The sequence below is a fragment of the Danio rerio genome, chromosome 14, assembly GCF_049306965.1.
Source record: "Danio rerio strain Tuebingen ecotype United States chromosome 14, GRCz12tu, whole genome shotgun sequence".
NCBI lineage: Eukaryota > Metazoa > Chordata > Actinopteri > Cypriniformes > Danionidae > Danio > Danio rerio.
The window spans coordinates 185,001-212,106 of NC_133189.1; the positions used below are offsets into that span (position 1 = coordinate 185,001).

At 37.5% G+C, this 27,106-nt stretch overlaps 2 protein-coding genes and 1 long non-coding RNA gene across 5 annotated transcripts in view; 1 reads left to right on the top strand and 2 right to left on the bottom strand.

Annotated features, from left to right (window-relative positions):
• Window positions 1–1,168, bottom strand: part of slc2a9l2 (solute carrier family 2 member 9, like 2) — a 29,692-nt gene extending 28,524 nt beyond the window's left edge. Inside the window, exons 1-2 of one of the 2 annotated variants that reach the window (XM_073922394.1) lie at window positions 1,122–1,168; window positions 932–1,041 (exon numbers count right to left, since the gene is read on the bottom strand). The gene's annotated coding sequence lies outside the window, so the exon portion shown is untranslated. Of the gene's footprint in view, window positions 1–931 lie in introns of both variants that reach the window. The other variant, XM_073922393.1, reaches the window with a different exon arrangement.
• The window catches only part of LOC141377644 (uncharacterized), a 5,791-nt gene extending 3,366 nt beyond the window's left edge, over window positions 1–2,425 (top strand). For both annotated transcript variants that reach the window (XR_012390105.1, XR_012390106.1), the window contains one exon: window positions 1–2,425. This exon is cut by the window's left edge and continues 94 nt beyond it. This is a non-coding gene — a long non-coding RNA (uncharacterized lncRNA).
• Window positions 1,849–26,913, bottom strand: wdr1 (WD repeat domain 1). Its single transcript, NM_201039.1, is given in 15 exon segments — window positions 1,849–2,412; window positions 2,578–2,722; window positions 19,131–19,304; window positions 19,761–19,871; window positions 20,081–20,168; window positions 20,717–20,873; window positions 20,990–21,077; window positions 21,303–21,536; window positions 21,771–21,851; window positions 21,985–22,062; window positions 23,046–23,226; window positions 23,381–23,528; window positions 23,967–24,057; window positions 24,766–24,887; window positions 26,776–26,913. Coding segments are annotated over 15 exon segments (1,821 nt in total). The 5' UTR covers window positions 26,792–26,913; the 3' UTR covers window positions 1,849–2,305.
• Window positions 26,914–27,106: the final 193 nt, after the last annotated feature.

The following is a 27,106-nucleotide window of genomic DNA, read 5'->3' on the forward strand; positions in this document are numbered from 1 at the left end:
CTGCTGATGATTTCCTCAGTCCAGGTAAAGCCACACCTGAAGTCATAGTTTAATATTTAATAGAGAATGTGGAAAACTCTTCATTTCTGCGTTTACTCCTTATAATTAATAAAACACAATGGTCTATTAGCTAATGCTTACTAACATAAATAATTAGCGACACATTTATGATATGTATTCACCTTCACTAATGTTATTCAAGTTAAATGTGAACTCGCCGTGCATTATCTAATGTCAACAAGTACAACCTTGAACTTTAATAATACATAAATGCTGAAATATGATTTATAAACACTTTACAAAATTAGTTCTACTTAGGTAATGCTAGTAAATACCCTAATGGACTGAATGCATTACATCAAATAAATTATATGAAAGTGTTAGCAAAAAATAAAAATAACTTTAAATCATAAATCCCACCATAAGCTAATTGTTTGTATTTATCTGATGAAAATAGACACAAAACACTGAATAAAACATGAATATTTCTCTGAATTTGCTTCCCAAACATAAAGAAAACATTTTGACAACATTAAGCATTCGCTTCAGATGAAAAAGTAATCAGTGTTTCTCTCAATAAAAGTAGAGCTATATTATATTTACCAAAATAAAATAGAAAAGGCTGATCTGAGTAAAAAGACAAATGCAGTTAGATGACACTGGTATAATTGAATATATAGACTAGGACTAACGGCTGGCTGACTAACCATGGACTACTCATGTTTTGGGCACACTGACATTCATTTAACCCAAAATCTACAACGAATGCCATGGGTAAACTACAAAACAATTGTTTTATTGACCTGTAAAGACCAGCAGAGGAGTAATAGCGCCCTCTGTCGATCAGTGATAAGTAAATTAAAGAGTAAATAACAGCTTTTGTACAATCTATAACAGTCACTAGTCTAATAAACATCTAATAACGTCTTACCTCTTCCAGTCCTCATGGTGGCCATCTTTGTTCAGTTGCTGCTGGTAAACATGTCCAACAGTCAGTTTTTCGGATCTCTATTGACACTTGATGTGGGTACTGTTAGAGCGCTGTTAATTACAATCAAGTTATTAATCATATCGACTCGTATTATTCAGTCAGTTTAAGCAAACGACAATGAGGTGTTTACCGCGCCCGCCACATTCTCGCGCTCTTTTTTCCCGCTTTTTCAGCTGCAGGTGAACGCGCGTCATGCTTACGTCAATACACACAGTATTATAGTAAAGATAAATCTATTAATAATACTAATAAATTAATAATACTCTACTGCTGTAGAAGTAACAAGGGTTTATCTAGCAGATTCTGCTATTTCTGTTTTAAAATAAACTTGACCCAGATAAAATAAATCTGACCCAAACAACTGCTTGTTTTTGTTTTAAAGAGATAGTTTTAAAAAACATGAAACTTCTGTCATCATTTACAGACCCTTCACTTAATCTAAACTGGTTTAATAAAAAAAAAAAACACTTTGAAGAATGCTGAAAAACAAATCGCTATTGATTTCAGTCATAGGCTATATTGTTTTTCCTATAATGGAGGTTTCCAACTCTTCAGAATATCTGCTTCCGTGTCTACATCAGCAGAGTGACGAAACTCAAGGACTTCACACCAACTGAGGAGAAGATTCAACATTTTTTAGGACAAATTATTCCTAAAACATTTAATTTAAATACAGCTGTTCTCCAGAAAACACGATTAAAAAGTAAATCCTACTCTCTAGAAAACTGCGGCTGAGTAAATCATGTTGAGGTGCTGTTCAAGAAACAAGAAACGACACGCGAGGAAGACGATGTTTCCCTTCAAAGTGTTTTCAGTGAGGAGCGCTCGTCTGTGTAAATCAGCAGCAGGAGCACGAGTGCATAAAAAGTGTTTTATTCTCATTATTAATATAATCATCAATCACATCCACCCAATGAAACATTAACCAGAGACATCCAATCAACAATACAGTAAATGAACATGATAGGGGTAGAAGAGAGCCCAATACTGCCAGACGAACGCCTGCAACTCTGTCTCACACACACACACACACACACACGCACACACAGCACACACACACTCACACACACATTATTGCTCCCTGTGGCCTCAGGAACGCTGAGCTCTGCTTCTGGAATGTCACGCGTGTGTCGTCTGGATGTGTGCGTGTATATGTATATGTATATGTATATGTATGTGTGCGTGTGTGTGTGTGTGTGTGTGTGTGTGTGTGTGTGTGTGTGTGTGTGTGTGTGATTGTTGCGCTTGTTTTCCTGCGAGAGCGTCTGAGCTGTTGAGGAGGAGAGTGGAACATCAGACAGGAGGAGGAGATTCTCAGATTTTCAGAGTCCACTGTTTAATGCAGGCGTCGTGAGATGTGGTGACGAGTGTGTTGGGGTTCAGCCAGGCCAGACCGCTGACGTGATGCAGCCGGTGACAATCTGCACACACACACAAACAAATGAACAATGAATACACACTCACACACAAATAAACAAACACACACAAATAGAACAACAAACACACACAAAAATCAAACACACAAAGAAATTCACACAAAAAAAACACACAAATCAAACACACAAACACACACACACACTGCTCACCCGGCAGCTTGATCCTCTTCTCAGTGTCGCTGGCTGTCCACACGTACACCATCATGTCCATCCCGCTGGTGGCGAAGTGCTCATTATCTGGAGACCAGGACAGACACACCACCTTCGCATGATGCCCGTAGAACTCACTCTTCTCCTGAAACACACACACACACACACACACACACACACACACACACACACACACACACACACACACACACACACACACACACACACACATACTTGTTTTTGTGCATTGTGGGGGTCACCTGTCACGGTGGTTACGTAATGGGGACCGCCCTTTCTGATGATGTTAGAGACATAAAAAAAATAGTTTGCCACACAAAAACACAAACTATTTCATAAAATCACTTCAGATTTTGGATATTCCGCAAATTTTTTTTTAGACCTGACACAGTGGTCACTTGTGGGGACATTTCAGGTTTTGTGTAGAAGTGGGGTCCGCCACATACACAACCGATTTTTAGACAAAGTGGGGACCAATTCTACACACACTTTACTGGTTTTGAGACAAAGTAAGGACCAGTTCCAGATACACATTACCAGTATTGAGTCAAAGTAAGGACCAGATCTACACACACATTACTGGTATTGAGTCAAAGTAAGGACCAGATCTACACACACATTACCGGTATTGAGTCAAAGTAAGGACCAGATCTACACACATATTACTGGTATTGAGTCAAAGTAAGGACCAGGTCTACACACACATTACTGGTATTGAGTCAAAGTAAGGACCAGGTCTACACACACATTACCGGTATTGAGTCAAAGTAAGGACCAGGTCTACACACACATTACCGGTATTGAGTCAAAGTAAGGACCAGGTCTACACACACATTACCGGTATTGAGTCAAAGTAAGGACCAGGTCTACACACACATTACCGTTTTTTAGTCAAAGTAAGGACCAGTTCTACACACACATTACCGGTTTTTAGGCAACGTGGGGATCAGATCAGCACCCTTACTAATATTAAATTTTAAACCTCAATCAAGTAATTTGACAGTAAACTGCTTTAGAATTTTCATTTGAAGAGCAGGTCAGTTTATAAAAAATGTAATTTGAATACAGAAGGAACCTCAAGATCCAATCAGGAAATGGTCCAGAATAGATTTAATAAATGTTATATTTATTATAAATAATTTCCACAAAACCTTTAAACACAAAAAAACAGTAAACACAAAATCCATGAAACTCTCTTGCATGTCTAAAAGCAGTTCTCATTGGGTATAACAAGCTTCCACATAACTCTTCCATGTCTGTATACACATTTAGTTAAGTGCAATAGCAAACAATATTAAACGGTTAGTTCACCCCAAAATGAAGATTCTGTTATTAATTCCTCTCCTTCATATTGTTTCAATCCCTTGCTGTCTATGGAGGATGAGGAGTTCTTGCACTTCATCTAAGTTATCTTCCTTTGAGTCTGAAGATGAATGAAGGTCTCAGGGGATTAGAGTGAGATGAGGGCAAGTAATTAATAATATAATGTACATTTTTGAGTAAACTCTTAAAACCCACCAGTATGTTCTATTTCTGTTTCTGTCGTATTTTAACTATTGAAAAAAAAAACATTAAAAATATATTTATAAAGAACTGAACCCCACAAATGCACAGAGACCTTTATCATATAACCAAGCAACCAAAACTCCAAATAGACATCATTTGTTAAGCATTAACTCTACATTAATAGTAAGCAGTTTATAAACACAGCTAGATGCTCTATTGTTGACTTATATGCATGTGTTATGTGCTAAATTTTTGTGTTTTCATACTTTGTTTATAATTTATTTTTCATTACTAAATGAAGTATTGCATTATTTACAAACTGTCTAAGAATAATTGGTGTTTTTTAGGATCATTAAGAATGAGTAAATAAATGATTAAAAAACTATATAAATTAACATTTATACATTTACTATTCAGGCATATAATGAGGGCTAAAAAAAAAAAAAAGAAAAGAAAATCCAATCGGTTCACTCTAAGCAGAATTTATATTTTTTCGGTTCTGTTCTTGCGTTCCTTAATAGACAAAATATTCAGAAAACAGTTTTCTAGAAAAAAAAAAAAAAAAAAAAACTTTATTTAATTACAAAGTATTGCAGGGCTCTAGAGTGCTTTGTTTTTTTAATGGTGCAACTAAAAAATCTATACGAGGGGTAAGATTAAATGAATTTTCAATAAGTATCATTATTATAAGACATATTTATAATATGAACTTGCTTTTGGTTATTGATTGACACGCTGTTTAAAGGCGCTACACACAGCCCCACTCCTTGGTATCGAGCGCAGGCCCGGCGCTACATTTAGATGTTGTATAATATGAAATAGCAATTAAATTATAAAAATTGTTATGAAATAGTTTTTCAGTTATGTAGCCTAATAAAAATATTTAGTACACTGCACAGTGCAATTATCATTTAAATTTATTATATCCATTATTATTAATATTAGTAAAATTGACAAAACACAGAACTCTTTTGAACGTTTGCTTTCATTTTGACATGCTAAAGCGCACTTTTACAGTTTTGTAAAGAAACATCCCATTATGCAGCAGCAGACAAGTTAGGACACTTAAAAATGCCTTTTGCGTTCAAAGATGAACGGCCTGTGACGTCAAGTTTACATTGTTATAAATTAAATAGATATAGCTTAGTGTGTAAGTGAATTTGCTGCAGATCCACCTCTCACATGTGCTGCAGGTAGGGTAAATGATAATCTTTTTAAAAAATTTACTTTAGGCTATACTGCTATTTGCTCATGCAAAATTAAACACCAGAAAATATATTGTAGGCCTATATTAAGAGCTAAATTACAGTTAGCATCATAATTAGTTCAATTATGTGCTGTAGGCTATTGATTGACCAACACCCCCTGTATACAGTTTACACACTGCAGGTCTACAGTTCTGATGTGTATTTTGAATTACTTGTTTTAAATGACAGTAAGACATGCTATATTTAGTTTTTATTGTAAAATATACATTATAATCCAGTACAAAGTAAAATAATATTTATTAATGGCCTATTGGCAGCGTATAGCCGTTAAGCTTATAGTCTAAGCATGTCATTTTATTATTATTAACATAAATTACAAACCTGCATCCTTATGATTTTATTTCGTTTCTGTATATTTTTATCAAACGAAAAATGCAATGAGTTATACTTTGGTTTTAATTTTATTAGAAATTTAATAGCCGTTTAGGCAACACTACTTCTACATGTCATTGGCTCTGATTGCGTTTTTTACAGATAACCTATATACAAAGATTTTTATTAAACAAATGCACTACCACAAGATATTTTTGTAGGTGTAAAAATCTAAAAAGTATCATTATCATATTCTTGCCTTATTCATCTTTAATATAAATATTAAATTTAACACATTCATTGATTAAACTAGGGATGCTAACGATTACTCGATTGATTTATTGTCGGCAACCCTTTAAAACCGATAGACCTTATCGATGACCGATTAAGCATGGGCATTTAATAAGTTATGCTTTGCTCTTTGAGATGCGTCCACGATTTCACACATTACATAATCAAGTGTGCGCAGTTTAGGCTACGTTACCCTTTTTTAGACAGTCGTGCACTCTCTTGACTTTGCATATTGGTTATGCACATATTGGTCATACCTATTATGCTCAGATCTCGTTTATCCGCTGGTGCTGCCATTAATCCGCTGGTCAAGTAATCAAAAAGTAGGCTACATGACGTTTAATTATGGGCAGGTTATTAAGACCAAACATTGGTTGTGCAAACTTTATTACGTTCTCTAAAATTTTAAAGTGTTTTAAGCTACATTATCTTTTTATAGACTGGCATAGGCCTAAATACGCATCACGGCCAGACATTTATAGTTTATATAAAAACGAGCGTCACCGTCGCATTTGTTCACATGCTTTAAATCAGTGGTTCTCAAACTGTGGTACGTGTACCACTAGTGGTACGCGGGCTTCCTTCTAGTGGTACGCGGAGGAATGAAATATGTCATGTACATGCTACATATATTTTAAAATTTATCAAAAATGATGTATATAATATGCCATATATGACACATAGCCTATATTTCTGAGGTAATCTGCCACGTTTTTTTTTTTATCTGAGCAGAGTTGTAGCCGCTTTACTGGGCCTACTACGCTACTGTATTTCAATACTGCTCATTTTTGGTGGTACTTGGAGAGACAATTTTTTTCTGAGGTGGTACTTGATGAAAAAAGTTTGAGAACCACTGCTTTAAATTAATGCTTTTTGTCTCCCAAATTCATATAATAAAGAGAATGATAAAATAACATTATTAACCGTTTAACTGTAAACATTTCTGTTCAGAACGATTAAAGTTGATTTTTTTTTCGGTTTTCGTTTCTGTTGCTGAAAATGTCATTTGATTCCGTTTTTGTTTCCGTTCCTTGAACCGGTTTGGAGCCCTGCATATAATACGTTTTTCTGCATGTTAAATAATGCTTTATTAACTCAACTTCATGCAGTTTTGTGATCTAATCTAAAGTGAGGAATATTGATGCTTTATAAATCCCTTATAAATGACAATTAAAGGCTCAGAATCATTCATTTATTCATTTATTTTCATTTTGGTTTTCTCTTTATTAATCCGGGGTCGCAACAGCGGATTGAACCACCAACTTATCCAGCACGTTTTTATGCAGCAGATGCCCCTCCAGCTGAAACCCATCCCTGGGACACATCCTTACACATACACACTCATTCACGCTCATTTACTACGGACTATTTTAGGCTACCCAATTCACCTGTACCGCATGTAGGAGCACCTGGAGGAAACCCACACTAACACAGGGAGAACATGCAAACTTTACACAGAAATGCCAACTGACCCAGCCAGGGCTCGAACCAGCGACCTTCTTGCTGTGAGGTGACAGCACTACCTACTGTGCCACTGCGTTGCCAGGCTCAGTATCAAATAAACAATAAGTATTTGCAATCGTACCTAAACAAATACAATTACTGTAAATTTTAAACATTGCTGAATAACAGGAGTGTCGAAATACAACATCATTTGATAAAACAACAATATAATAATTTAACAATACATTACGTGTAAAGCAATTTTATATTTAGACAAGATTGCAATGATTTAATTTTCATTTGATACAGTTTCATTTGAGCATCTTGTAATAAGTAGAAATTAATAGTCATTTTTTCCTGTATATAATGTAACTGAGCCTTATATTGTCATTTATAATGGATTTATAAAGCATGAATAGCCCTCGCTTTAGATTAGATCACAAAACTGCATGAAGTTGAGTTCATAAAGCATTTATTAACATACTAAACAACTTATTATATGCCTGAATAATAAGAATTATCAATGTTATTTTGAATAGTTTATTAATCATTTACTTGCACATTCTGAATTATCTAAAAAAAAAAAACACCAACTACTTTTAAATATCTGGTTTGTTAATGATGTACTTTTCATTACTAAATTAAGTATTGCATTATTTACCAAGTATGAAAACAATCATTAAGCACATTATAATTGTGCTTATAAGTCAATAATATTTGTAATTTATATTTATAAATATAATTTATATACTGCTTACTAATGTCTATTAATGTAGCGTTAATGCTTAACAAACGTTCAACTATTTACTAATGTTTCATAAATGATTCATTGTGTGCCGTTATTATAGTGTTACCCAACATTTATATATCTTAATAATCAGGCATATAGTAATGGTTACTCTGTCTGATAATAAATGCTTTATGAACTAAACTTCATGCAGTTTTGTGAGCTAATGTAAAGTGAGGACTATTGATGCTTTATAAATCCCTTATAAATGACAATTAAAATCTCAGCTATATTCTAAACAGAAAAAAGAAATAAATTAAAAGGGGGAGTGATTGGCGCGGTAGGTAGTGCTGTCGCCTCACAGCAAGAAGGTCGCTGGGTCACTGGTCTGAACCTCGGCTCAGTTGGCATTTCTGTGAGAAGTTTGCATGTTCTCCCTGCATTCGTGTGGGTTTCCTCCGGGTGCAAAGGCACAGTCCAAAGACATGCTACAGGTGAATTGGGAAGGCTAAATTGTCCGTAGTGTATGAGTGTGACAGGCCCATATGACAGGCTGGCCGGAAGGTGTAAAAAAGTCGTTATCATATGGACAAGTCTAAAACTGAAGGCCTTGTTCCAAAAAGAGCCGACCCCGCAATCATACGGGACTAAGGCCAAAGAAGATATATATATATTTTTTTTTTTTTCATTAATTTCAAGATACACAAATGAAATTATCTAATGAAAAATAAATCTTTGCAATCTTATCAAAATATAAAATTACTGTACAGTGCAAACATCACAGAAACACTGAAATGAATATTGCCATATTGTTAATTGTGTTGTTTTGAAATGATGTTGTATTTTTATTTTGTAATGTTTAGACTTTACAGAATTTTTTTTAATAAGATTGCAAAGATTTATTGTTCATTAGATACTGAGCCTTAAATTGACATTTATAAGGGATTTATCAACTATAAACAGTCCTTAGGTCACAAAACTGCATGAAGTTGTGTTATTATAGCATTTACTAACACACATGGTTACAATTACTATATGCCTGAATATAACATGTATAAATGCTCATTTGAATAGTTTATTAATCATTTAATAACTCATTCTGAATTATCTTAAGAACCACCAACTACTCTTATATACAAATAGTTTGTAAATAATGCAATACATAATGTAGTAATGAAAAATGAATCAGTAACAAAGCACGAAAATACAATTAAGTCAAGTCAAGAATACAGCGTTTGAAGCTGTATTTATAAACTGCTTCCTAAAGTCTATTAATGTAGAGTTAGTGCTAAACTAATGATGTATAGTGTATACTTACTATAAAAGTGTTATTCAGATTTTTTATCTAAAGAGTCGAGATTCAGTTTTTAATATAAAAATCCAAAGCTGACCAATCTCTGGTTTTTAGAGCCAATGGTTCAGCTTTCACCACAGCATGTACTTCCTGTTTGCTCCAGGATCTTCTCTTTATGGGACCTATGGGTGGTTAAAATATAAAAAAGAAGTTTTAGTTGCATAAATGTTCAGTCATTTTTACAACATGTGCTGTTATGTTAGTTTAATATTGTGATAGAAATTGCTAGAAAAATATGTCTTGCCTATTATTAAAAATACTTAAGATGGAGATGGATTAAAAAATACTTCCTATTAACTTCAAATCTGGTTTATGGGGTTACACTTTATTCCATAGTCCAGTTTAGACATTCTTCTAACTATGCGTAACTCTGCAACTACGTTAATTATCTCACCGTAAAGTATTATGTATTAGAGTATTTCAATAAGACTAACGCTCATCTGATTATCAGTAGAGTATTAGCAGACTGTTAGCTCAAGTTTAGCTCAAAACACTACACTGTAACAGATATCTGTTCATTACCAGTTCCTGTATTTTGTGATTTACAAGTGTTTTTTTTTTTTTTTTGTGGTGGTGAATTGCATTATGGGATGTTGATCTCTGCTCTGTGCACTTTTGATGTTGAAAATTCAACTCTACAGTTTAACAAAGTGACTTTTACTGACATTTTAGTAGTTTGAAATAATATAATGTATAAGAAATAATATATAGAGATAAATAAGTCTTTAGAATAACAGAAAATGTACCGGCAATTTATTACAAGGTTTCTGTAGCATAATATACAACAACAACCCAAACAAAAAGTCACTTTTTTTTACTTTTTAAGATTAAAAGTTGTTGGAAGAAAGATCAAGATCCCATAATGCAATTCAAAAGCAGAAACAAACAGATTTCATAAAAACAAATTATGAAAAACTGCTAATTTAATTATTATTACTTATTTTTATTAATTTTAGAGTGTAGAGTATTAGCTGACAGTTAAGGTTACCTCAATAAAACTGACTCTCATTGGTCTCAGTAAATAGTACAGTACAGCAGACTGTTAGGTTACGCTCAAAATTAGTACAATATGAATATAGTAGTAGTAGTAAAGTAAATTATTAAAATAAAGTGTAACCAGATATGCAATTAGTATATTTTTCCAAAGTATTTAGCAATATTGTTTAACTAACATGAAATGAGACATCAAGTGCCACTGTACTGAAATCATCATAGAAGTAATGTGCTTCTGTCCTGTTTTACCCTACATGTTATGTAAATGAGCTTGTGCATTTGGACTTGTACAATAACACAAGTCAGTCACAAATTAACTTAAATGATCATACCTCTCTTTTTTGTGAATGCTGGGTCTGCTTCACTATCTTCACAGACACTGTACCATGGTGATGATACTTGAGGGGACTCTGAAAGTAAAAATCAAGTCTGAGAGTTGACTTCTTTGCATAAAGCTTACCAAAATATTTATTTGATTTTGTGTTGTTCTTTTTAATGGGTAAAAGCGTGTGATGGTAGCTTAAAAATAGTTTTCAAACACAGCACATACATATCATGATAAAAATAAACATTCTGAAAAAAGAAAAATTCTGATCAGAAAAATAAATAATATTTTTACCTTTTAGATTGGACTTCACCTTCTCCAAAATCAAGATCCACTGTAACTTTCTCTGAATGTAAAAACCCACACAAAAATACATCATTTAAAACAATATGGTATATGTTTACAAATACAAATGTGTATATAACATCCAGAAAATCTGGCACTGTATTACATGTTTGTGTGTAAACCCACGATTTGATCAAGATTCCACCCTTTAAAATCTGCTGAGCGTCTGTTTTCAAGTCCCAGAAAAACTGAGTTGTGGGAACAGAGCAGTTCTCTTCTGCAGTCATACAATCATAACACACATACATATGAAGAGTTTGGTTGCAAAATGCGATAAACGGCATTTTTTGACATTTGGATTTTATTATTGGAAATCACTGTTCAGATGTACCTTAATCTATGTGTGAATTGCTGCCATTAATAACATTTAAGAATGCACATTTTAGGCCAAGTACAAAACGTATTTTTTTTCACAAAACGCAATATCCGTCAGACCAGTTTCTTTACAAAGTGCGATATAACAGTTAGAGAGCGTTCAGGATGCGGCGCGAGCTCAGCATGCCCTGGGAAGAGAGTCATCGCCGGTGAAGTGCTCAGAGTTTGCTCATTGATTTAGCGATAGAAGATGAAGTCTTCAACTTCACAAAAAAATAATAAAAAGGCCACAAAAGTGGACAAGAATAAGATACTTCTGCGTCAACAATACACAAATGCAGCAGGGAACGAGTCTCCGCTGATGTCAAGAGAAGGCCTAGGAGCGCCTTTTTTCCTACTCCCCATCACAAGATACCTGTCTGCAAGTGTCCCTTATAAGTTTATTTTTTAAATAATTTCTTAAATGTAGCTGAGTAGCCTATCTGAAGATTTATTTATGTGGTTGCACCTATTATTTAAAATTAATTCTTGTTGTTGTTGATTTATTACAAAGGAACTTAAAGGGCACAGGTTGTTATGGAGAAAACGGTTTAGCTTTTTCACAACCAAATAAATAAGCTATTATTATTATTACAGTGAAATAATTCATTAAATATGACATAGCGAGGCAAGTTTGTGTCACGGACTCAGCTCCGCCCGCTCTAATCATACAGGTTTGGTTTTCTGCAGCGGTGTGGAAGGAGCCGCCCCCCACTCTTTCTGTACCAAGCTAAAGGTCATTTATCTAACTAACTTAATCTTACTTATCAAACAAAACATTGATTCACTAGCTTTTGGTAATGGTATTAATGTAGTATAATATAGCCTAAGGTGGATGTAGCGTTTTGCAAAAAAAAAAAAAAAAAGTTATGCTATGTTATGTTGTGTACATTCTGGCCAAATCTAACTTAGAATCTTATTATTATTAATCAATCTTTGCATATATTATTCCATGTTTGACAATGTGGGTTGGATTAATATGTAGCATTTTGGCATGTTTTTTTTTATTTAATTATAGACATAAAATTAAATAAAAAATATCCTGGATTTGAAAATATTGTGTCCCTGGCCTTCACTGAGCTCAAGTTATAGTTTAATGTACAGAAATTGTGAATGAACTTGACTGTTGATGTCCTGAAAAATAATGTCAAAATTACCAACATTTTTTTAAATGGATATATCTCGTTCTGCAATGAAACTCTTTATATACAGTTGAAGTCAGAATTATTAGACAGCTTGTTTATTATTTCCCCAATTTCTGTTTAACGGAGAGAAGATTTTTTTCAACACATTTCTAAACATAATAGTTTTAATAACTATTTCTAATAATCATTTCTAATAATGTTTTATTAATGTGTTATTTTCTCTTTGCCATGACGACAGTAAATAATATTAGACTAGATATTCTTTAAGACACTTCTATACAGCTTAAAGTGAAATTTAAAGGCTTCACTAGGGTAATTAGGTTAACTAGGCAGGTTAGGGTAATTAGTCAAGTTATTGTATAACGATGGTTTGTTCTGTAGATTATCGAGAGAAAAAATATAGCTTATAGAGGCTAATAATTTTGTCCCTTAAACAGTGTTTAAAAAAATGTAAACTGTTTTTATTCTAGTCAAAATAAAACAAATAAGACTTTCTCCAGAAGAAAAAATATTATCAGACACACTGTGAAAATTTCCTTGCTCTGTTAAACATCGTTTAGGAAATATTTAAAAAAGAAGAGAAAAATTCCAAGGGGTCTAATAATTAATACTTCAACTGTGTATATATATATATATATGAAAGTATATACAGTTGAAGTCAGCCCACCTTTTTAAAACTTTTTTACAAATATTTCCCAAATGATGTGCAACAGAGCAGGGAATTTTTTCATAGTATGTCTGATGATATTTTTTTCTTCTGGAGAAAGTCTTATTTGTTTTATTTCAGCTAGAATAAAAGCAGTTTTAATTTTTTATGAACCATTTTAAGGTCAATATTATTATCCCTCCAATAACTTGCCTAGTTACCCTAATTAACTTAGTGAAGCCTTTAAATGTCACTTTAAGCTGTATAGAAGTGTCTTGAAAAATATCTAGTCAAATAATTTTCACTGTCATCATGGCAAAGAGAAAATAAATCAGTTATTAGAGATGAGTTATTAACACTGTTATGATTAGAAATGTGTTTAAAAAATCTGCTTTCCATTAAACAGAAATTTAGTACAAGAAATAAACAAGGGGGCTAAAAATTCTGACTTCAACTGTATATAATTAAAAATATATATTTTATATATAATTTTATAAATATTTTATAAAAAATTATTTTATATATTTTTATATATAATTTATAATTTTTATTTTGAAAAATATAATTTAGACAGTAGTACTCAAGGGTCCAGGGGTCTGTTCTTCGGACCTCGCTTAAATAATCTAAGATTATATTACAGATCCTGGATCTTTTAATCTTGATAACTCATCTTAGGCTAATTTGGTTCTTCAAAAAAGTTTGCGAATCAGATTAAACTGATCTGAAATGTGTTGTGACTGTGTGTTGTGACAGATCTATCGATCCTCAAAATCATTATCAGCAATACAACGATTGGCTGACGGCACAGCAGCATGATGACATCTGATTAATGGACAGTTATCAAAATTACATGAAATCCGTAGTAAACGGTTCGTTAAATCTGATATGCAATAACAGAGTTGTGAGTCACGTACTGGAGCAGAGCAGTTCTCTTCCCCTGTCATATGGTCATCCTTCAATAAAAGCTGAATATAAAAAAAATATATATTAGTTAGACAGCAGTACTCAAGGGTCGCGGTCCCCACTATGTCAGACCTTACTGTGTGTGTATTGAGGACTAAGTGTGTTTCACAGCTTCTCTAACATGCCTCTGGTCCCCACAATGTCAGTGCATATGTTCACCAATTAGGACACACACTCTGTTTCATTTCTATATTTCGATTAAGTTAAATAATTACAATTAAATACACCACTACTACAACAACAACTACTTTCACTACTACAACTAATAATATTAATAATAATAATAATTGTTATTATTATTAAATTTAAACACACCTCATCAGAGTTGTGGGTCTCCTACTGGAGCAGAGCAGTTCTCTTCCTCTGTCATATGGTCATCCTTCCATCCTTCAATAAAAGCTGAATAAAAAAAAATATATATATATATATTAGTTAGACAGTAGTACTCAAGGGTTCCGGTCCCCACTATGTCAGACCTTACTGTGTGTATTCAGGACTAAGTGTGTTTCACAGTTTCTCTAACATGCCTCTGGTCCCCACAATGTTACACTAGTGCATACATTCATACATTAGGACACACACTCTGTTTCATTTATATATTTTGATTAAGTTAAATAATTACAATTAAATGCACTACTACTACTACAACAACAACTACTACAACTACTACTACTAATAAAAATAATAACAACAACATTAAACACACCTCATCAGAGAGTTGTGGGTCACGTACTGGAGCAGAGCAGTTCTCTTCCTCTGTCATATGGTCATCCTTCAATCAAAGCTGAATAAAAAAAATAAAAATATATATATTAGTTAGACAGCAGTACTCAAGGGTCCCGGTCCCCACTATGTCAGACCTTACTGTGTGTGTATTCAGGACTAAGTGTGTTTTACAGCTTCTCTAACATGCCTCTGGTCCCCACAATGTCAGTGCATATGTTCACCAATTAGGACACACACTCTGTTTCATTTCTATATTTTGATTAAGTTAAATAATTACAATTAAATACACCACTACTACAACAACAACTACTACTACTACTACAACAACTAGAAATAATAATAATAATAATAACAACAACAACAACAACAACAATATTAATAAACACACCTCATCAGAGTTGTGGGTCTCGTACTGGAGCAGAGCTGTTCTCTCCTTCTGTCATACGGTCATACTTCAGCAAACCTGAATATAAAAATATATATATATTAGTTAGACAGCAGTACTCAAGGGTTCCGGTCCCCACTATGTCAGACCGTACTGTGTGTGTTTCACAGCTTCTCTAACATGCCTCTGGTCCCCACAATGTTACACTAGTGCATGGGTTCACCAATTAGGACACACACTCTGTTTCATTTCTAGATTTTGATTAAGTTAAATAATTATAATTAAATGCACTACTACTACAACAACAACAACTACTACTACTACTTCTACTACTAATAATAATAATAATTGTTATTATTATTAAATTTAAACACACCTCATCAGAGGGTTGTGGGTCTCCTACTGGAGCAGAGCAGTTCTCTTCTTCTCGTCATATGATCATACTTCAATGAAAGCTAAATATAAAAAACAAAAAATAATAATTAGACAGTAGTACTCAGGGCTCCTGGTCCCCACTATGTCAGACCGTACTGTGTGTGTATTGAGGACTAAGTGTGTTTCACAGCCTCTCTAACATGCCTCTGGTCCCCACAATGTTACACTAGTGCATATGTTCATAAATTAGGACACACACTAAGTTAAATAATTACAATTAAATGCACTACTACAGCAACAACATCTACTACTACTACTACTACTAATAATAATAATAATAATAATACTAATACTAATAAACATACCTCATCAGAGAGTTGTCGAAGCAGTTCTCTTCTGCAGTCATATGGGCATCCTTCAATGAAAGCTATTTAAAAACAGCTTTAACTATAAAACTATAAAGCTTTCATGACTATAAAGCTTTCATGACAGTCTTATGAACCCCCCTTTAAAGTAAAGCATTACCCAATTAATTAAACTTTTTTACCCATTAAGACAAGAAGAAGATATTAAGAGATTGATTTCATTATCTCTTATGGATGATGCAAACTCTATATTTTCTATAACTCTATAGATTAATATTTATATTAATCTATATTAACATTAAAAAACTCTTAGCTTTGCTGAATGTATTAAGGATTAATGTATTAAGTGATCAAAATGTCAAACCTTTCTCCAAGGCCAATCACATGCGCCATAGTCAAACGTTATTTCCTCTCCAAAGAAAATATCCCTGATTGCAAAACGGGACAAATGAGGTTTTCTCTGAACAACGATCTTATTGACAGTGCAGTTAGGGTGCAGATCGTCCTCATGATCGGCATCAATGCTGCAAAACTAAGAGAAAAGAGCAAGCAACATTTTAATTATGCCCTCTCATAGCAATAAAAAGCTAAACTATGGCATGAATACAAACAGAATGAATATAATATATACATGTACATTTGAATGGGGAAAACACTTAACCACCTGTTCTTGTTTTACCATATAAAGTCAAACATAAAGAGAGTACTTTTATTAATATCTCATCTATGCTTTGCTTCCACAAGCTCTATCATTTGTACTCAACCACAAAACTTCCTTTAATAAATGTGGACAACGCAAACTCTGACCTAAAAGTTTAATGTGTAGGGTTCAAAAACTACAAAAACCTCACATTAGCATCCTCTCTCTGTGTGTGAATTATAAATACAGTAAACCTTTTGAAGTGGATCGGAACCTTTCAACAATGTTGTTCTAATACTATTGAACACCTGTTCTTCTTTCTTAGGACAGTTTTAAAGAACTTTTTTTCCACTTCAATTGTTTACAGGTCACACTTTACAATCAGGTTTTATTAGTTAATGTACTTACTAACATGACCTAGTAATGAACAATGCATGTACAGCATTTATTAATCATAGTTTAACATTTACTAATGCATCATTCAAATCTAAATTCATGCTTGTACCAGTAATAATGCATTGCAATAATTAATGCATTGTGCGTGTTCAACTAGTAATGAACAACTTTATTTTCATTAACTAAAGTTAACAAACATGAACAAATACTGTAATAAAGTATTATTCATTGTTCATGTTAGTAAATGCATTAACCAGCATTAACTAATTTAACCTTATTGTAAAAGGCTACCAGTTGACAGCAAATAAATAAATAAAACACACACAGTGAACAATTATGTACTTTTATATATGTTTTACACTAAGTTGGAGTTTATTATAATTATTTATCTAAAATAAAACGTTTTTACACGTCATAGAACAATAAATTAAGTACATTTCTAGGACCAGATAGCCCCACATTTTAATTATAACCTCTATATTATTACATTAACGTAAAAATAGTATATAATAGTGTTATTTCAGGATTAACGTTAAATGTTTAAAGCAATTAACCATTTAAAAAGTACGATACAAGAACTATGAAAACATACCTTAGTAACCTTCTATATATTCGGTTTCCAGTGAATGGGTCTTGTCAGTGGAGCTGGTGATGTGTTTCTCCGCATCTTTTAATGGTTTTATCCTCCGTCGATCCATTTAGCCGCCCGGTGATTGGTGACTGTCTGACCGCGGCTCATGCACTCCACCCCGGCCTCTGACTCACGTAGCACCGGGCAGTTAGCACGTTAGCACATTAGCGCGAGTAACTTTTACTCGTGTAAACAAGTTAAATTACATACCGAACTGTATTTTGTGTCTTATCAGTGTTATATTAATACGTAATTTGAAACAACATCGATTAAAACACCCAGGAAATTCGTTAAAACATTTAATTAAATATACCTGATAACTGTCAAAATATGCAACATAAGTATTTGTCATATAACCTATTCTATTACATTATGATGGTGAAAAACATTCTAACTTACCCAAAAATTCGAATAATTTGATGATAGATCTTAATTAAGTTGATTAAAGTCGGATTCATTTATGAGATCTGCGCATGTGCAGTAGCCAGAGTGTGTAAGTGTGTGTCAGGGTGCAGTACCGCCATCCGACTACAGGACCGCTATAGAGCAGTGCGCCGACACACACTTACACACTCAATTCAGGTAAATGGTCAAGGTGGGGATCAGTGAAAAAAACTGCACTAGGCATATCAGCAACGCCCCCTGAGTCTTTTAAAGGCAAAACATAGTGGGGACCGGGCGATCGGTCCCCACTATGTTTTTGGTCCCCACTTTGTGAGTGTGCTATCATGCTGAGGTCCCCACCATGTAATAAAAACAAACACACACACACACACACACACACACACACACACAGCTCTTGATATCTGAAGGCATCAAAACAAACATGCCCATAACTCAAGACTCCACCCCTTTTTGCATAATCAATGCTATTGTAAGTGGACACGCCCATTCCTGCTGACTGGCTGCAGGGGAGTTGTGTGCTTCCCTTCTCTAACACACTTGACCCTATATATAGTGTGGTGTTTCTGTTTCTTTACTGAAAACAGTGCGAGCAGAACGTCCGTCTTCATTAATGAACGAATCTGCTGCTGAATCAATCATTTGAGCCTGTGATTGTTCATAAATACAGTTATTAGCTTCATTTCTAAATGCAGTTATGAATGAATGATTGACGGAATATACTTATAATATATATAACTCACTGAATGAATGTGGTATTGACACATCATGACAGGCCTAAACCAGCTGACATCTGTAGAATATTTCACATCCTTTCATAAATATTCAATTAACTACATCAGATAAGCTTAATTAAACAGTATTTGCCTTTAATGACCGTCAATGCGCGAGCGTGCAGAGCTGAAGGAATCGTCTGTAATGAATCATCTGCAGATTGACTCACCTTGTACGCATCGGCGACGGTGAACACCGTGACCACCTTCTTCTCATCCGTCACCGCCAGAAACGCTCCATCTTTAGAGTAAGACATGTCCGTCACGGGTCCCTGCACCTCCAGCGCCTTCCCATCATCCTTCAGTGTGTTTCCCTGAACAGAATACAGATGCACCTTCCCGTCCTGCACACACACACACACACACACACACACACACACACACACACACACACACACATCATCATCATCATCATCAGTCACTCTTACTGGCCACTCGGAGCTCCACTGATCATGCTGGTGAGGCTGTCAGAAATGATCTGAGAGATGGTGTTTATGAGCAGCGTTCACACTCATCCTGTGCAGGAAACACACTTGAACGTTTATTGATGTGTTTCACTTCATTTCTAATCTCCCCCACATGCACCTGAAGGAAATCCGATTTCATTTAACAAAAGGGAGTGTCATTATATTCGAGTAAGACGCCATGACTTTAATCTGGTTTGCTTGTTTTGCGCCCTCTTGTGGTCACAGCAGATAATACAGCTCTCTATCCTGCAGCATCAAGCATCACCTTCAGCATGTGAACATACATCAAAGCCATACTGACAGCCCTACACAGCCCAGTGATTGGACACTTACAGCTCCGCCCACAGCAACAGTCCCGCCTCCAGGATGAACAGCCACAGCTTCGGGCTCGTAGTCCAGAGAGTCCAGAGTGAAGAGCTTCTTCTTGTCCTTCAACAGAACCAGCTGAACACACACACACACACACACACACACACACAGACACAGACACAGACACACACATTATCCTGATCTCAAATGTGATGTTTTGAAGTGTGTTTAGTTAGTTGACATTCAAATATCTTCCTAAGTAGTTTATTTAAACTGCTTTTCCCACATTCTAAAGTGTATGGGTCGTGTGTGTGTGCATGTGTGTGTGTGTGGCTATTCTGTACCTGTCCGATACACACAGTGACGGCGAGTCCTCCTGGCCCCACACTCACACACTTCGGCTGCACGTCCATTTTGACCATATCAGACGCACTGAAAGACACACACACACACACACACACACACACACACACACACACACACACACACACACACACACACACACACACACACACACACACACACACACACACACACACACACACACACACACACACACACACACACACACACACACACACACACACACACACACACACACACACACACACGTCATGATCATACAAGGGTGCTCATCTGTATGCAGGTGTGTTTATGCGTGTATGTGTGTGTGTGTTGATACAGGTGTTTATACAGTTTAGTGTGTGTATATGCAGTGTGTGTGTGTGTGTGTATATACAGGAATGTGCGTGTCTGTGTGAGTGTGTTTGAGTGTTTGTATGTATATAGCTGTGTGTGTGTGTGTGTGTGTGTGTGTGTGTGTGTGTGTGTGTGTGTGTGTGTGTGTGTGTGTGAGAAAGTGGCTGTCTGTGTATGCAGGTTTGTGTGTGTCTGTGTGTGTGTGTGTGTGGGTGAGTGAATACAGCTATCTGTGTGTGTATCAATGTCCGTGCATGTGTGTGTGTGTGTGTGTGTGAGACCTGTACTCCTTCTTCTTCAGGTCAGTGTAGCGCACGGTGTCGTCCATACTGCAGGTCACCAGCCGCTCTGCGTCGTCCACCATCATCCTGGACACCAGATTGGAGTGTCCTTTACCCACGAACGCCTCGTTCTCCCCGCTCTCCGCATCCCAGTAATGTGCACACACGTTAAGGACAAACACACACACACCCACAAACACACACACACGTCTGTAAACCTCAGCAGTGTTGTTCTGAGTACTCATGATCAGTGTGTGCAGTAATGAAGGATATTGATGTGTCCATCATGACTGCCGGAGTAGATGCTCGTCCGTCCGTCCGCCTTGTGGACCGTCACACACTGGATGGACTTAGTGTGACCCTGAAAAACACACACACACACACACACACACACACACACGCACATAAATAAACATAAATAAAACTTGATGACAGTGTGTATATATAGGTGTGTGTGTGTGTGTGTGTGTGTGTGTGTGTGTCACACCTGTGTGACAGCACGTATGACTGCGTGTATGCATGTAGATGTGTGTGTGTGTGTGTGTGTGTGTGTGTGTGTGTGTGTGTGTGTGTGTGTGTGAGAGACCTTGATGGTGCGCAGCGGGCGGTTGGGGTTGTTTCTGTCCAGGTAGTTGATGTATCCGGACAGAGAGACGCTCAGCAGGTGTTTGTTGACCCACAGACAGCCCAGCTGCTGATCCAGAACATCCGAGCCCAGACTGAAGGTGGAGACGCTCGTCCCGCTGCCCACGTCCCACAGCTTCACCGTCCGGTCACCTGATGCGGAGATCAGCTGCGTACTGTCAGGACTCCAGCTCACCTGAGGAGGAGCGCGCACACCTTCATCATCATCATCATCATCATCATCATCATCATCATACTAGCTGTGTTGATAAGCGCAGGCGCAGCTGACCACAGCACAGTTTAGCAGCAGATTAATGATCAGATATAGAGCTTCTCCTGCTCAGTCGTACACTTCAGGCATATTCTAATGTGATGATCTGAACTGTGCTGATAAACAGAGCTGTGTGAACACGAGTAGAGTCACACTCACAGCGTAGATCCCTCCATCATGAGCCTTCTCTCCTCCCAGAGACGACAGCTTCTCTCCAGTCTTACCATCATACAGGAAGATCTGCGCACACACACACACACACACACACACATGCACAGTTTAAACCGTAATTACATAACACATAACACTACATTACCAAACCATTTAGACTGGATGAACACACACACACACAAAGAGAGAGACACACACTCACCTGTCCATCAGCCCCGGCAGAAGCGTAACGACTTCCATCAGGAGAGAAGCGCACACAGTTGACGAAGCGGCTGTGATCCTACACACACACACACGCACACACACACACACACACACTCCTCTGAGACTCATTACTGAGGATTCGTTATTGTTAAAAAACAATTACAGTAACAACCAAACAACTCCCAGCAGAAAATACAGATCAAAAACACTTTAAATGACTTAAATAGTACACACACACACACACACACACACACACACACACACACACACACACACACACACACACACACACACACACACACACACACACACACACACACACACACACACACACACACACACACACACACACACACACACACACACACACACACACACACACACACACAATCAGTCTGGAACTAATTCTTCAGTCATAAGTGTTTAATGTTAGTTTGTCTCCGCCTCTGGGCGTGTCAGTGTAACTGCATGCATTAGTTTGAGCCGCCTCTGCTGTGAACAAACATCAGTGTTTATAGGCCAGGAATAAGACGTGCTCAGTCTTCTGTGCTGTCAGGTGTTTTACAGCAGTTTCTCTGGGTCAGACTGTTCAATATTCATCTGCATGCGCCGTTTATTCAGATTAAAGACTGCATGTGTGTGTGTGTGTGTTTCAGTCCATTCAGCATCTTTTAGGATGCTCCAGCTGGTAAACAACACTGAACTGCCATTAGTCGGTGCAGCAGGTGGAAATAAGCTCTAATTCACAACTAGAATACTTTAATGAGGTCGGATGAGAACACACACACGCAGACGCGCACACACACACACGCGCGCACTAACGAGAGCTGCTTTACTACAGTCTGCAGCTGTGATTCATGCATTACTGTATTTCTCTGTGTTTTGATGGCGTCTCAGCAGCATTGGCTCTGTTCATGGCATCACTTGTACTAAATGTTGAGTATATCATGTACAATCATAGCAGTTTCCTAAACGGGTGTATTTGTGCACATTATTACATGATGAACCCTTTGAAACAACTACACGTATTCACACACACACGCACACATGTCTGCTTACGGTCATGGTGCACTTGAACTTGAACGGCGGGCCCTCCAGGAAGGTGGTGCAGTTGTCGTCGCTGCCGGTCACCAGCCGATACGGACGCGTCTGCTTGATGTCCACACTGTTGATGATCTTACTGTGACCCACAATCTCCCCCACTGAAGAACCGGTGTCCCAGAGGAACACTGCACCAAACCTGCACACACACACACACACACACACACACACACACACACACACACAGTTAACACACTCTCACAAACACACTCCCTCTCATACACACGGGTGATGTCAGCACAAAGTCAGAGTCAGTGAGTCAGCAGAGGGCGTGTCCAGCAGCGGTCACTCACTTCTCTCGCCCCTCCCCCACCACCGCCAGCCTCTTGCTGTCTTCAGTCCAGGCGATGTCTTTGATCTTCCCGCCGAACGGCTGATACTCGTACTTCAGCAGGTGCTCCTTCTGTGTGGTGTCCCAGATACGCACCTTCCCTGACACGTCTGCGCACGCGCACGCACACACACACACACACACACACACACACACACACACACACACACACACACACACACACACACACACACACACACACACACACACACACACACACACACACACACACACACACACACACACACACACACACACACACACACACACACACACACACACACACACACACACACACACACACACACACACACACACACACACACACACACACACACACACACACACACGGTCAGGGATAAACACGGAGATAAACACACACACACACCCACACCCACAGATACACAATCGCATGCACACACACACACAGAGATAAACATACACACAGAGATAAACTTGCACACACTCGCACGCACACACTCTCGCACACTCGCACGCACACACACTCACTCACTCACATGCACTCGCACGCACTCACACTCACTCACCGCCCGATGCGATGTAGAAGCCACTGGGACAGTATTTGGCCACGATGACCTGATGGGGATGCTCGGTGTAGACGTCAGCGATCGCAGGGTTCTGCAGACACACACACACACAGACAAACACACACACACACACACACACACACACACACAGTAAACTACAATGGTAATAACCGCTGGACTGAAAGCAGCACACTGGACACATGGTAAAGTCATGCTGGAGTACAGAGTGTGTGTTCCTTCATGCTCTTAAAAATAACAACAGAAAGACACTGAAGAGCCCGTCGATCAGAACATTCAGCAACTGATCAAAGCCAGCAGAAACAGGCTGAACACTCGAGTCTCACAATACTGAAGCAGCTTTAATTAAACAGATTCACCATAGAGAAATGAACATCAGCTAAGAGTAATTATTGATTACTCAGTCTCCAATATTGATTGAGTTCGCAGTCTCTAATCAATATTCAGTCAGTATGTCAGCGTGTCAGAGAGTATCAGATTAACAGCTAAATGTTCATTAATAATTAACAGCCCATTCACTCTTCAATTCTTCAATCTTAATGTGAGGCTGTGATGAAAACAACATTATGTGCACTGTAGAACATTAAATAATCATTGACTGTATTTTCCCCACAATAATAACATCATGCATGGTCAATGTCATCAGATATCGTATTCTTGTATATCAGCATCGACGCGGAGTTTATTAACATTATTAACATATTAACATGATTATCTCCCGCACAGAGAGCGCAACAGAAGCAAGATTTCATCATTCGCATTTCCAAACAGAAAGTTTCACCTCGATGTTCCTGATGATCACACTCTTGCCGTTGGTGTACAGGAAGTTGTTTCCTTTCGGGTCTCCGCCCAGGACTTTGGCCACGCCCCTCTCCATATGAGGCAGGCTGGCGAACACTCGCTCTGCGGAGACACACACAACATCAGCTAACGATGAACTGCACAACACACACACACACACACACACACACACACACAAACTTTGTCTTGTGTGAGAAGAAAAACTGCAGACAGCCTGAATGAAAGTGCAACTCCACTTCCTGCCAGCAGGGGTGCTCATGGACACACTGGAAGAATATGAACACCAACATCTACTAGACACGAGTATATTTATCCAGCGTACAGCGGTCAATCAGGCTGACGACAGACGGAGCTCTGAACACCGGCAGGTCACGCGAGTTCATTCAGTCATTCTCCTTCAGCTTAATCCCTTTATTCATTAGGGGTCACCACAGCGGAATGAACCGCTAACTATTCCAGCATATTTTTTACACAGCGGATGTGACACGGGGAGAACATGCCAACTCCACACAGAAACACCAACTGACCCAGCCGAGACTCAAACCAGAGACCTTCTTGCTGTGAGGATACAGTGCAACACCACTGAGCCACCGTGCCGCATGGTTACGTGATCTCTCAAATAATTTTGGATCATTTTTATCTCCCCAAAATATGACAGAATTCAGCTTCAGGAATAAATCAGTTGTGCAAGAAATTAGCCGAGCTTACAGGAATATCTAACCAATCATTATAACAAGAAACCGTTGTTAAACTCGTATTAAATTAAAGTTTCTTTCTAATTAAAGTTTAAAATACATGTCTTTATGCTAGGCTGATTGAGAGTGGTATGCTGGAGGAGCATCTACCGGAAATGGAGGTATATTTTTATGTTAGATAGTCTTGGCACAGTAATTCCCTAAAGCAAATGTTTAATTAAGTTAATTAGTCATATCCTTTAGAGAATTACTGTGCTAAGATGACAAATTATCCAATGTGCCCAAGCAAGAGGAAAATTTATATTATTATTATTATTATAATTATTATTATTATTAGGGGTCTAAAATATTATTTCACTAGCAGCTGGTGCTGAACCCCTGTGTATGTGGTACAGTAGTGTGAAAATATAACTATAAATAAATCTGGAATATGAACAGGTCACTGCATGCAGGAGGCACTGAAGAACCTGAGGCGGAGGAAACACAAGATTACAGGTCTTTATCCAGCCCTAGACAATCATAGACATATAGAAACACTCTCAATGCTCTTTGTTATATAATAATAGCGCTTTACTGTTTTATTAATGAGAAAATCTGAATTATTATATTAATAATAATGTTCATTACATCCCGCCCCACAGCCAACATAACCGTCTCCACACCCTGCCCGCCCATTGGCCAATGAGAAACAAAGTCCCGCCCCTAATCACACGCCATAGGCTGATCCACTGTCAGACTGTTCCTGATGCTCAAACACGATCAGAGTCAGAGAAATCACACACACACACACACACACACAATCCTAATAATAACACTCAAACTAAAACACGACACGCTTTACTCCGCGGAAACACTCACTAAACATAATGAACTACAATCCCGCGATTCTGCAGGTCAATAACGGCGTTATCACGGGGTTTCCTGACCTGGAGGATCCCGGAAAAACATGGCAAATGGATTCACACACACACACACACACACACACACACACACACACACACACACACACACACACACACACACACACACACACACACACACAACAGGTAAATACAAGAGCTTTGCTGTGATCACTATGAAACGATCACGGTAACGATACTCTTTCTTACACACACACACACACACAAACATTCTTTGCGTTTGTGCATACAGATCACACACACACACACACACACACACACACACACACACATACATACACGAGCTTCGCTGTCATCACAATGAAACGAGTTCAGTAACGACACACACATTCTACATGTGTACAGATTTCCCTCACACACTGGTTGTGCACTCACTGAGCTCGTAGGACATGTCTGCGTGTTCTCCTCCGGTAAACGGCGGACTGAATGAATGAATAACTGCTGAACGGAGCTGAACTGGACCGGATCTGCGCTTCTGTCACCGGCTGATCGCTGCTCCCCGAACGCGGAAGTGGCGGCGGCGCGCGGACGGCTCGGCTTTGCCCATATATAGTAAAGAGCGTTCGGGCGCAATCAGACCTGCGCACACACGCCCGACCGGAAGTGACGACGCACGGCAGAACGCACAGGATGATGGAGTTTGTGATGAAGCTTTCAGTAACCGAGTGCTGAGTCCAGAGCTTGAGCATGTAAACACGTGACATCT